General features: G+C 39.7%; 1 protein-coding gene across 1 annotated transcript in view; it reads left to right on the top strand.

Annotated features, from left to right (window-relative positions):
* The window catches only part of LOC134309241 (sphingosine kinase 2-like), a 30,186-nt gene extending 20,596 nt beyond the window's left edge, over positions 1 to 9,590 (top strand). Inside the window, exons 3-5 of the mRNA XM_062990891.1 lie at positions 2,081 to 2,175; positions 2,316 to 2,431; positions 8,675 to 9,590. Of these exons, the coding sequence (XP_062846961.1) occupies positions 2,081 to 2,175; positions 2,316 to 2,431; positions 8,675 to 9,509 (1,046 nt within the window). The 3' untranslated portion in view covers positions 9,510 to 9,590. The remainder of the gene's footprint in view (positions 1 to 2,080; positions 2,176 to 2,315; positions 2,432 to 8,674) is intronic.
* Positions 9,591 to 13,447: the final 3,857 nt, after the last annotated feature.

Genomic DNA, 13,447 nt, shown 5'->3' with positions numbered 1-13,447 from the left:
GACACATTCACATTTAGTTGCTAGTGTATTAGGGCTGTTATTATTTAGGGGTACAGTCAGTATTTCTCAGCCCCCTTTTTCTTGTCCATTGATCAAATGGGAAAACCATCAGACCATTGCACTAACACTGAGGTGTTTAGAAATCCCAACAACACTGCTGCACCTTCTGCACTCATACCAGAACAACACACACATGTTATTACTCTGTAAGTGTCAGTGCAGTGCTGAGAACAATCCACCACACAAAATCCATCTGGTCAGTCTTATGGGGATTCCTTTTGATTAATAAACTATGTAGAAGGGGTGACATAGCAACAGTCAGTAAATGTATACCCACAAAGCACATCTGTATGGTAGGTCTAGCTTGTCAAATAATCAATGGATGCATGTAGCAGATAGGTGTACCTAATAAAGTGCTCAGTGGGTGTATAATAATAACAAGCAAAAAGTGTGCTGGACAGTTGTCCAGACAGCATTGTCACTGACCTTTTACTGACATGATAGTGTATGTAGTGCACATCTGAGTGTTTTAGTGCTGATGATCTGCACCCAACAAAAATCTTTCTGTGATCAGAAACTGACCACTGATTAAGAGCCAGAAGAAAATTAACAAACATTTATGAATTTATTTACACCTCTGTTATTGCGTAATCATCACACTGAATTATTTTAGATCATTACATAATTTTGCAACACATACAGTAATTACATTTTCGACCCCAAATCAGAAAAAGTTGGGACAGCATGGAAAATGCAAATAATAAAAAACACAGAGTTTCTTCCATTTACTTTGACTTTTATTTGATTGCAGACAGGATGAACCTGAGATATTTCATGTTTTATCTGCTCAACTTGATTTCATTTATTAATAAACATCCATTCCTGCATTTCAGGCAACACATTTCAAAAAAAGTTGGGACAGTAAAGCATTTGCCACTTTGTAATGTTGCCATTCCTTTTCACCACACTTAAAAGACGTTTTGGCACTGAGGAGACCAAGTGATTTAGTGTTTCAGCTTTTATTTTGTTCCATTCTTCCTGCAAACATGTCTTAAGATGTGTAACAGTACGGGGTCGTCGTTGTCACATTTTTCGTTTCAAAATTCTCTACTGGGGACAGGTCAGGACTGCAGGCAGACCAGTCCAGTACCCGTACCCTCTTCCTCCGCAGCCATGCCTTTATAATGTGTGCAGCAGGTGGTTTTGCATCGTCTTGTTGAAAAATGCTGGACGTCCCTGGAAAAGACGACGTCTTGCAGGCAGCACATGTTGCTCTAAGATCTCAGTGTACTTTTCTGCATTAATGCTGCATCACAGAAGTGTAAATGACCTTTGCCACGGGGACTGACACACCCCATACCATGACACATTTCTGCATGTAACTTTGTATTGTAGAGCTTGATAAAGGTTTGCCAAAGTAATCCCTCACCCATGTGGTTATATCAGTTATTGTTGAGTGGTGGTTCTTGATGCAGTGCTGTCTGAAGGATCGAAGATCACAGGCGTTCAGATCAAGCTTGCGCTCTTGGCCTTTACGCACTGAAATTCCTCCTGATTCCTTGAATGGTTTAATGATATTATGCACTGTAGAGGAAGAAATATGCAAATCCCTTCCAATCTTTCTTTGAGGTTCATTGTTTTTAAATATTTTAATAATTTTCTTACACATTTGTTGATAAACTGGAGATTCTCTGATCATCTTTGCTCATCAAAGACTCAGCCTTTCCTGGATGCTGCTTCTGTACCAAACTATGATTACAATCACCTGTTAACATCACCTGTTTGGAATCACATCATTATTTAGTTTTTTCACCTCATTACTAGCCCTAAATTGCCCCTGTCCCAACTTTTTTGGAATGTGTTGCAGACCTGAAATGCAAGAATGGATGTTTATTAATAAATGAAATGAAGTTGAGCAGATAAAACATGAAATATCTCAGGTTCATCCTGTCTGCAATCAAATGAAAGTCAAAGTAAATGTAAAAAACACTGTGTTTTTATTTTATTTGCATTTTCCATGCTGTCCCAACTTTTTCTGATTTGGGGTTGTAAATAAAATGCTGCTGTTCTTTCTCTTTAGAACATCAAAACCATGCACGTGAATTGGTTAGAAACGCTGATCTGTCACAGTGGAGCACCATCGTCATCTTATCAGGGGACGGACTTCTGTTCGAGGTGTGTATCAATCTATTGTGTTAGTTTATATTATTTGTGCACGTGATGATCAGTGATCTATTACATGTCGGGCTTATGAAGGTACAACAATGTGTGTGTGTGTGTCTTTTGGTGTTGATTTGGTGGGGTGTTTTCTGTAGGTGATTAATGGTTTGATGGAAAGAGAGGATTGGGAAGAGGCGATCCACACTCCTCTTGGCATCCTGCCCGGTGGAACTGGAAACGCACTGGCAGCATCGGTCCACCATTACTCACAGTAAGTGCAGATTTACCTGTCTACATTCCACTGCTACATAAGGTAATGTCACGCTACTAAAGGTCACATGGTAGGAAAAGAAGTTAATGTGTGGGTGTGTTCTGTCCTGTAATAAATTGACACCCTGTCCAAGGTTTATTCCATAACAAGGATACAGCCATTAAAAAAATGAATGAATGAATTTATAAATAAATGTAAATGATTATACCAGTGGTGGCTGCTGGTCTTTCAAAGAGGGGAAGCTCATTGTCGGCTTACATCATAAAATTTGTCCATTTATTTATACATAAATTCTGCCCTCCGTTCCTTTTCAAGAAAATGGCCTGTGATCCTTTCGTACCAAGTAGGCGTCTTTTCCAGGAACTTGACCAGTGTCCTCTCAATGGCCAGCAAAGCTAGGCTGCTTAGACGGCCTTGGCCTTTTTACACAGGAGAAGCTCCTTTCTACACCCGCAGATGTAGCTCCAATTGTTGCCACTAACGATAACAGCTTGTACACAGCTGAGGCATTGCACTGTCCAACTCCATGTCTTTTAGAAAAACCAAGGAATCACACAGCTTTCCCCTGTTACCCTGTAAGTCCTGATTTGAATACAAAGTACTGAATCAAAGTATTGGCCATAACTTTTCAGGACACTCTGGAATGCCTCCTCTGGAAACACTTCTCTCATGTCATCAAACTTCCCTGGATTGACTAATTCTAAGAAGCGCAAACTTTCCAAATTTGGAAAAACGCAGAGGAATCTGCTCCATGAGATTATCAAGGATGGCCATGTACAGATTTCTTTAGCGCTCCTGGGGATCTTGGAATTGGGAGAGACGGCGCTTTCTCATGGGCTCATCTCGTGGGTCTGATGTGAGACCTGCTGCTTTGGCATAAACAGCTTGGAAAGCCCCCTCTGAACTCTTCTCTTTGACAAAAGCAAGAAGAGACTCAATTCTTTTCTTGCAGTAGAGAACATCCATGGCCCTCTGCTGGACGATATCAAAGACCACATCAGTCTCTGAGAAGATTTGTTCATATGTGTACAACATGAACACAAATTCAAAATCCTCCAGTTTCATTACAAACCCTTGGCACAATCCAATGTGTCATCATCCAGTGTCTTATCTGCAATGATGTTAAAAAAAAGTCTGCAGGAGGCCATCATAGTTGTTTGCCACAGTGCTCACTATCCGTGATGTGAAATTCCATCGAGTAGGAGCGTTTCTGGGCAACCTTGAACAGCCTGCAGACTCAAGAAAAGATGTCCTCTTTGTGGATTTGGAGAAAAATGTGGCAAACCCAGAGAGTGATGCAAAAAATATCCTGCACTCAGACAAGCATTTAGCCCCCTGTGACAGCACCAGATTAAGTCTATGTGCATAGCAATGCACAAACATTGCACTGGGGGCAATTGCCTTCACTTTGGCCTGCAGACCATTGAGGGCTGAAGCCATGACAGCAGCCCCATCGTATCTCTGTGCCACAAGTTTATCCCTAAAATTGTAGCCCTGCATATTTTCATTTAATACTTCAAAAACAGATTGAGCATCTCGCCCCTCTGAAACATAAAAAAAAAACTATAAAGCGCTCCTGAATTTTACCTGCACTATCAACATAGCGAACGGCAAGCAATATCAGTTGTTTCCTCCACCTGCCATCCAAATGTGGCGGTCGCCCCTCTATATCCCGATACAAACCCGACAACGCCACCCCTTGGTTTAGGCCTAGAGCAAAGGGGAGCTCTGACTTAAGGAATGCACAGACACAGATTGAAAGTACATACAAATTTTACAAGTCACTGTCAGTTTATTCCTTTAAAAGAGATAGCTAAAACTTTCAAATGTCTATGGGTTGGTCAGGCATCAACGAAGTTGGGGGACTAACCCAAAACACTCGGCTTAACACACGTGCATAAGAGCAAATCAAAGAAATAAAATCTATTTGGCACTTCCAAATCACAGACAAGCGTTACACGACAATATTAATCACTCTGTGAACAAAGCACACAAATTAATAAGGTAGTTTCCCCACACTGTAGTCCTGACCAAGACCAATTATAGTTAAATATTTTAATGTTAAAAAACTAATTTGTTGGAGCAGAAAAGAAAACGAAAAAGAAAGAAAAAAAACACTGAGAGAACAGCAGCTAGCACCCAATATACTGCCACCTTCCAGTCCTCCGTGTTCCTGGTCGGCAACCGGCAGATGCGACCGTCCCCCTGGACTCGTCCGTAAACACACACCCCAACGCCGTGCCGCGTGGCTCACAAAATGTGCCGTCTTCTCGAGCACGCTGCTCCTAGCTCCCTTAGCTTAGCAGCCAGCCGGTACAAACACTCCATGGACCCCAAAGGCGCCCGCCTAAATGCCTTCCCCAAATCATTAGGGCGGCTACCTCATTGCCTGTTCCGCCCCGCAATGATTAGAGATGCATTACACCTGCTACACAAAAAAGAGAGCAGCCTGAATTTAATCTCTGATCTCATCAGAAACAGTGGCTGCAAGAGCTGAGATCAAGTCATTTTGTATAGAATGAGACATACCAGAAAACACAGCTCATGACTGGAATTGTGTGACCAGGACAGAGTCATATTTAGATAATGTTTCTGTGAACCCCCTGTAATTCCCCTTGTTGGATGATTCACTACTCTCATCATGCCCCCTAAATGATAGCTCCTGCTGGCCAAGCAAGGAAGTCACATCAATAAGGCGGTTTAGGAAGGCCCTGTTTTGTTTGACTGTTTCATTATGTTTTGCCACTTGAATGCGAGCACCTTCATTAATTGCATGTTCAACCCTGACCCTGCCCAGGCAACTTAACCTTGCACTTGCACTCACATGTTCATTGCTCTTTTCATGCCTTTTATATGCCCGGTCAAAGTTAGACAGATCCCCAAAACCCAGTTTTGACCAGACAAGACATGATCCCTGAGATGATTTCATCAAGAGGCATGGCCAACAGTACATTTTCTTTGTCACAGCACTTCCAGTCAGCCAGCTAACTCTGTCATACCAGGAGAGCTGAAAAGACCTGTTACCTTTCCCTACTTTTTGCACCAAATCAATCTTAGGTGTTGATCTGCCCTGCTGTTTAATTCTAACTTTCTCCTTGTAAGGAAGACTAACAAATGGCTTTGCCAAAATCAGATCGACAATATTAGCATTGTCTACCATCGTGTGCACCTTGCTAGCTGGCTAGTTCACTCTGACCTAGCCAACAGTATGAATGATTGATTGAACGAACTAACGAAACAATATTAAACTCGAACAAGGAAATGTTGAAATTATGTTAAACTGAAACAAATACTATGAGTGTGTTTTATTTACACAATGAACAATGGAAATGGTCAAGTAATTTCACCAAGCAAATACCAAGAAATGGCTTGCAGTTTGTCTTTTAACTTCACTCGTAAAATCCGCGATGGGACTGAAGCTCCCAGTGATTAAGTGACGTGTAGATCTCAAAATAGCTGTCAATCAAAACGGGATTCAGCCTTGCAGAAGCTCCGCGTCCAGACCCGCCCACAGCTCCATTCACCCCCAGAGACGCTCAGCATCCAGGGGCGGGACAAAAATGCATTGACGCTAAGGGAATGTATGAGAAGTTAACAAAATCGAGTCAGTCGATTTGTGATAAGTAGCTGATTCTGAACGAACTCGTCTTCGAGATGAACGTGTTCTAACGCATTTGTAGTCAATGAAATGTTAACACAACTGTACATATTTGGCCATTTAATTTTTGACATTTTAGGGGAAGCTGAGCTTCCCTTGCAGTCTTAGAGAAATCACCACTGGATTATACGTACAGGAAAATGATGTACTCTGTGAATTCATCTGAATCAGTCTCAGGTTTGTCCCGAGGCCAGTGTGCTGCTGATGTGGTGATTCGGCTCGCTGTACAGACGTGTGCTGATGTGTTTAAAGTCGAAAGCTAAGGCTGCTAATAGGGTCGTTTGTATGCATGGGACACAGGAAATCAAACACCAGCGCTGCTATTCATCACCACAAAAATCCACTGGCAAAGATTAAACACAGTTCAGGGAGCAGAGATGAGCTGGACTTTATTTTTAATCCGCTGGTCATGTGGCAGCAGCACAATTCATCAAATCATACAGACACGGGTCCAGAGCTTCAGTTAATTAAGAACGTATATCACAATACTGGTTGCAGTATTTCAGAAGTCTCTAAAGTCACAGAATGTTGAAAAACATCCAGTGAGCGGCAGTTCTGTGTGTGGCAAACATAAAACTATGCAACTCAGATGGTACAACAGATTGAATCTTCAGGTGAATGGGCTTCAACAGTAACAGACCAAATCGAGCTTTGGATATTTAACACGTGTACGGGACATTTTGACCCAACCATCCACCTGTAGCAGGAATCGAGGTTTAATAAATGTTGATTTTTTTCTTCAATAAGCTGACCAGTGCTTGTCCTGTTCCCACTGTAGCTTGGGATTCAGGTGACATGAGTAAACCAGAAGTTTAGATGTTCTGCCTCAAGGTTTAACATTGAGTAAGGTGCTATAAGGTTTAACATGTTTTGTGATCCGAGATGCTCACCATGTTTATAAAAACATCACTGACACCACAGAAAACACACTGGACCTATGATTTATTATCATTTGCAACTGCACTTTACATAAACTGTCTTACACATATATTTGGACAATTATATACCCATTAAGACCCTTGTGTATTTATACTATTATTTATACTATTATTAATATGTATACCTGCCTGTTACTATATATATAGACTTATTATCATATATGTACATTAGTCATAGTTATAACTATATTAAGCATAGATATATGTCTGTCTCTCTCTGTGTCTGTCTGTCTCTCTCTGTCTGTCTATCTATTTATTCGTTCAACCACCCACCCATCCATTAATTTGTCTGTCTGTCTGTCTGTCTGTCTGTCTGTCTGTCTGTCTGTCTGTCTGATTGTCTGTCTATCTATCTATCTATCTATCTATCTATCTATCTATCTATCTATCTATCTATCTATCTATCTATCTATCTATGTCTGTCTGTCACTGTCTGTTTATTTTTGTGTGTATCTGTTTATCTATCTGTTCATCCAAACACCCACCCACCCAACCGTTTGTCAGTCTGTCCATCTATTTGTTCATCCATCCATCCATCCATCCATCCATCCATCTACTGTATCCATCCATTTATCCATATATCTACTGTATCCATCCATCCATCTATCCATCAATTCATCCATCCATCTACTGTATCATCCATTCATCCATCCATCTAATGTATCCATCCACCCATCCATCCATCTACTGTATCCATCCATCTACTGTATCCATCCATTTATCCATATATCTACTGTATCCATCCATCCATCTATCCATCTACTGTATCCATCCATCTACTGTATCCATCCATCCATCCATCCATCTACTGTATCCATCCATCCATTCATCCATCCATCTACTGTATCCATCCATCCATCTACTGTATCCATCCATCCATCATTCATCTACTGTATCCATCCATCCATCATTCATCTACTGTATCCATCCATCCATCCATCTACTGTATCCATCCATCCATCCATCTACTGTATCCATCCATCCATCCATCATTCATCTACTGTATCCATCCATCCATTCATCCATCCATCTACTGTATCCATCCATCCATCTACTGTATCCATCCATCCATCCATCATTTATCTACTGTATCCATCCATCCATCATTCATCTACTGTATCCATCCATCCATCCATCCATTCATCCATCCATCTACTGTATCCATCCATCCATCCATCCATCTACTGTATCCATCCATTTTCATTATTCACACATATGTATATATGTACATATAGAATATATAGTGTTTTTATTATATTGTAGTAATTACCATACTGTTGTATAATAGTTATTGCATAGCATAGTTAATTTTTTTTATATTATGCTACTCTATTTACTGTACTTACACTGTACTGGAGCTGCTGTAACACTCGAATTTCCCCCATGGGGATCAATAAAGGAATCTTATCTTATCTTATCAGGCTCCATATTAATGGCTCCAGTTTTTTTCTGTTCTAGGTTTAAGAGTTCCAAATAGAGGCCTCTTAGATTTTTAAACCATTCTTTTTCAATTACTTTAATAAATTAAAAGTTTTTATTGAAAGTTTTATTATTATTGCTAATGACATTGTTGTAAGCACATGATTTTGCAATGCAAGCATTTATCTCTGTGTATAATGTTTGTGTGGATGTGTGTGTGTGTCCCAGATCTGGCCTGGTGTTCGGTGAGGACCTACTGCTGAGCTGTGGTTTCCTGCTTTGTAAAGGTCTGGTGTGTCCTCTGGACATCCTCTCGGTCCGTCTCTCATCGGGTCGTCGTCTCTTTTCCTTCCTCTCGCTCGCCTGGGGCTTTGTGGCCGACGTCGACATCGAGAGCGAGAAGTTTCGCAATGTTGGCGCTGTACGCTTTATCGTGGGCACTCTGCGCCGTCTGGCGTCCCTGCGCATCTACCAGGGCAGGCTGGCTTTCCTGCCCGCTCGGGAGGACTCCAGTCTGAAGTCCGCTTCTTCTTCTCCTGCTCGTCCAAGTCCTCCTTTGTTTTTCTGCTCCTCTGTTCAGCGTGTTCAGAACACACCTCAACAGCCATACACAAACAAGAACAACATCCATAACTCTAAATCACAGGAGTCACAGGAACACGGACCATGTGATGATCTACTGCCCGCACTCGGAGATCCGGTACCGACAGACTGGATGATGGAAAAAGAGCAGGACTTTGTCCTTGTTCTGGCTACATGCCACTCTCACCTCGCTGAGGAACTGATGGCAGCACCAGATGCCCACCCTGACGACGGGTACCTACACTTACTGTACATAACAGCGGGTATATCACGTCCAGCCCTTCTCAGGCTTATCTTGGCCATGGAGAAAGGTGCCCACCTGGCGTGCGAGTGCCCGTACCTGGTGTACCGGCGAGTTAAAGCACTAAGGCTGGAGCCCATCACTAAGCCTGGGGTCATCACTGTTGACGGGGAGCAGGTGGAGTACGGCCCGATCCAGGCACAGGTCCATAAGGGATATGCCAGACTCATCTCAGGATGACCTTTGACTTATCCAGACGTGGTTTATCAAAAAATGCCATCCAATAAAAAAAGGATGGAAGGAAAATGTAGTTCAAGTTGAGCTGGTGTTTATGAGTCTCGTTGCTTGAGGGGCACAAGGTGAAATGTTCCAGTTTAAGCATTACAGACCAAGCAGAGTTAAACCAGTCACACCAGAAAGTAGGCACAAACATATTCATATTCACAACCCAGCTACTGGTGCGGTTATTAGTTTAGCCATGATGAAGCGTTTTAGCTGTGGCTAACCAAGAAAAATAATTATTTAATTGAATTCAGATCATATTTACAAGACAGATACACAAAAAGACAGATTTAAAACAATAAAGTATACTAACGCTAACATATACATAGGCTAAATGTTTAGAGAATCACACAGAATAGCGAGAGCACACGGAAAAGTGTAATGTCATGTCAGGAGTAAGTGGAACGAGAAGCTTTTTATAGGTATGTGATGAGCGTCAGGTATCAGAACTCAGGTGGTGATGAGCATTGTGATTGTAGGGATCAGGGTGATGAGTATTTTTAGACTTGGAGTTTGATAATAAATACAAACCTAAAATCAATTAATGTCAATTAATCAGTGATTATCTAAAATTGGTCCTTTTGAACTCCAGCAAATGGATGAATGGATGGATGGATGGATGGATGGATAGATAGATGGATAGATGGATGGATGGATGGATGGATGGATGAATGGATGGACGGATGATAGATATACAGGTAGATGGATGGATGAATAGATAGATTGAAATATGGACGGACAAATGGATGGATAAATAGATGGATGGATGGATAATATATAGATGAATGGATGGATGATGGATAATGAATGATAGATAGATAGATAGATAGATAGATAGATAGATAGATAGATAGATAGATAGATAGATAGATAGATAGGTAGATAGATAGATAGATAGATAGATAGACAGACAGACAGACAGACAGACAGACAGACAGACAGACAGACAGATAGATAGATTTATGGATGGATGGATGGTTGGGTGCATGGATGGATGATAGATGGATATATGATGGATGGATGGATAATATATAGATGGATGGATGGATGATAGATTAGATGGATGGATGGATGGATGGATAGATGGATGGATAGGTAAGTAGATAGATAGATAGATAGATAGATAGATAGATAGATAGATAGATAGATAGATAGATAGATAGATAGATAGATAGATAGATAGATAGATAGATAGATAGATAGATAGATAGATAGATAGGTGTGTTTGATCAGTTTGGTTATGAGCACAATCAAGGTTTTTGGTTTATTTGTGTGATCTTTACTTAATTTATCTTTCTTGTTTATGAGTCACTATGAGATACTGTTATGTTTCTTTTTTTTTACTTGATGAGAAGCAATAAAAAGTTTTTCTTTTTCAAAAACAAAACATTGGTACTCTTGGTACTAATATACCATATAAAAGGAAGTGGTAGCAATAGTCATTTCATTACATTAGACAATATGATCTATATTTATAGTTTTATAAAGCCTATAATTTTGTCATTATAAATGTATCATTCAGATGACCTGAGGTGTCCCAGTTTTAGATCAGGGGTGTCCAAACTTTTCTTGGTGGGGACCAAATAGAATAAAAAAATATGCAGAGACGGGGCCACAGACTATTTAGAAATAATACAAATACAAATATAACAGAGCTCCTGATTACTAACAATTAGACTTCCTTTTTTTGAGTGACTGATGATCTATCGTCTACAGTGTCATTTAAACTAAGATTTTGCCGATTTCACTCACCAGTTTATAATCCTAATGGTCAGGTTATTATTATTAAATTAAACATACCCACTTCCCTCTGAACTCAGTGAAAAAATATTCATTTTTCCAGTGCATTCGCCTCTGTGTTTATACAAAACCTGGGAATGTTAATGTAGGTGTAACGTTAATGTTTTGAGTCGGGGGAAGGTTTAGATTTGTTTTATGTGATAGAGACACAGAGTTCAAACAGTTCAAGGTTTAAAAAAAAAAAAAAAAAAAAAAACCCTGCTTAATAGCAGCACAACTTAAATTTTGTTTCTATGGAAACGGGATGCAAATGGCTTGCGGGTCGTAGTTTGGACGTCCTTGTTTTAGTGGGTCTTAGCTGTTTTGACAGCATATTAGGTGGGTGGTCCTAATATTTTTGCTCATTAGTGCATACTGTAATAAAAACAAAAGCAAATATCAATGTTAGTTAGTTGTTACTGAGCTTTAAGGTGTATTAACTGCATAAATGCAACTGATTTCATGACTGTTTGATTTGCTTTGCACTAAACTAGAGAAATACTAAAGATAATTTCAATACAAGAGCTGTTACACCTACACTTCTGTTCAAATGTAAGTACAGTTATTGAAAATTGGAAACATCTAGGAGCAACAATGGCTCAATTTAAAAGCCACATCAGCTCAGAACTGGACTGGAGTGCTAAAGCATATGTATATAAAAAATCTTGGTTGTGACACTCTTGAGTTCAAAACTGCCCCTGGAGGAAAGATAAGCAAAATAACGGTCAATCAGGACTTTGTGGATTGAGTTTTAATGGTCAAACAGCCTAACACGAGCCTCAGATCAAAACACACAATGTCATTCATCAGCTGGAGTGATGTATTGCACAATAATGTTGGACTATGGAGCAATAAAAACATGTTCTAATGATGAATTGTACTAGAAATAATAATCTGCTGCATATAAATAATAAATATACAAATAAATATTTTCCACTGAATGAGATGTGAGTGATATTTGAAATAACATCCACACTGCCAAGGTCAGGTCGGAAAAATCAGTTGTACAGTAGAACTTATGATACTGGATTGTGGAATTGTGTTCTTTCATATTTGTGGCAGCAGTTTGGTGAAGGTTTTAGTTTTATAGCAATGGACCTTCTTTTGTTTTCTTTGGCACAACACAAAATTTAGAAATGGGTTGGACAAAAGTATTGATGCCTTTTGAAAATGGTAAGGAATAATAGGATTTTAATCATGTGATTGCAGTAAAAGGTGCTACAATCTGGAAATCCCATGTTCAGTTTAAACTCAGGAAAGTGACTCAGTCTTTGTGTGTTTGTACCACACTGAAAAGAAGGAAGAGCAAAGAGGATGAAGAAGTAAGAACCAAAACTGTGCATGAGTGTGGACAATCTCAAGGCTACAAGTCCGTCTCTAGGGAATTTAATGTTCCTGTGGCTACTCTGCTCAAAATCATTAAAAAGTCGTAAGATTTTTAGTCCATGGTGCTATAGTTGACCTCCCTTGTTTTAGACGGATGAAAAAAATTGATGGAAGATTAAAACAGAGGATTATTAAATTGTGATTAAAGGACCTTGATAAAGCCAGACTGGAGTTTGCCAGAATTTTTTTTTTTTTTAGGAAAAACTATATTAACGACAACTATCATTTCCAGACAATGAGAAAACATCTTCCATATGGTCCATCTTTATGTTTTGGGCAAGCATTGCAGCTTCTGACACTGGATGCCCTGACTGTGTGCATGGCATCATAATATCTGATGACTACCAATGAATTCTTTGTCAGAGATCATGGGTCTCGACAATGACCCAAACCAGTGTGGTGGAATATGAGCAGCTTTATAGTATACCACCTTTCTGCAAAAGTATGTACACCTTCGGTCAAATTTCATCTTCTGTTAAACATCTAAGTACAAATCACATTGATCACATTGAATAATTGATGTGCGTGCACTAAAGTTTGCAGATTAAAGGCAGTGTTTAAGTTGGTTCAAATGTGACATTCAGCATGGGTGTTTAAACTTTTTTTTGGCTTTTTTGTTTTCATGTTTTAAAATAATAAACTGAATACTGTTTCGACAAAAGGAACTGACCCTTCATTATACATATCTAGAAAATTCCTTTGCCTTTAAAAAAAAAAAATTGTTTAATATC

This window comes from Trichomycterus rosablanca, chromosome 2 (assembly GCF_030014385.1).
Source record: "Trichomycterus rosablanca isolate fTriRos1 chromosome 2, fTriRos1.hap1, whole genome shotgun sequence".
Classification (NCBI taxonomy): Eukaryota; Metazoa; Chordata; class Actinopteri; order Siluriformes; family Trichomycteridae; genus Trichomycterus; species Trichomycterus rosablanca.
Note: the sequence above shows the minus strand (reverse complement) of the source record. Positions and strands in the feature narration are given on the sequence as shown.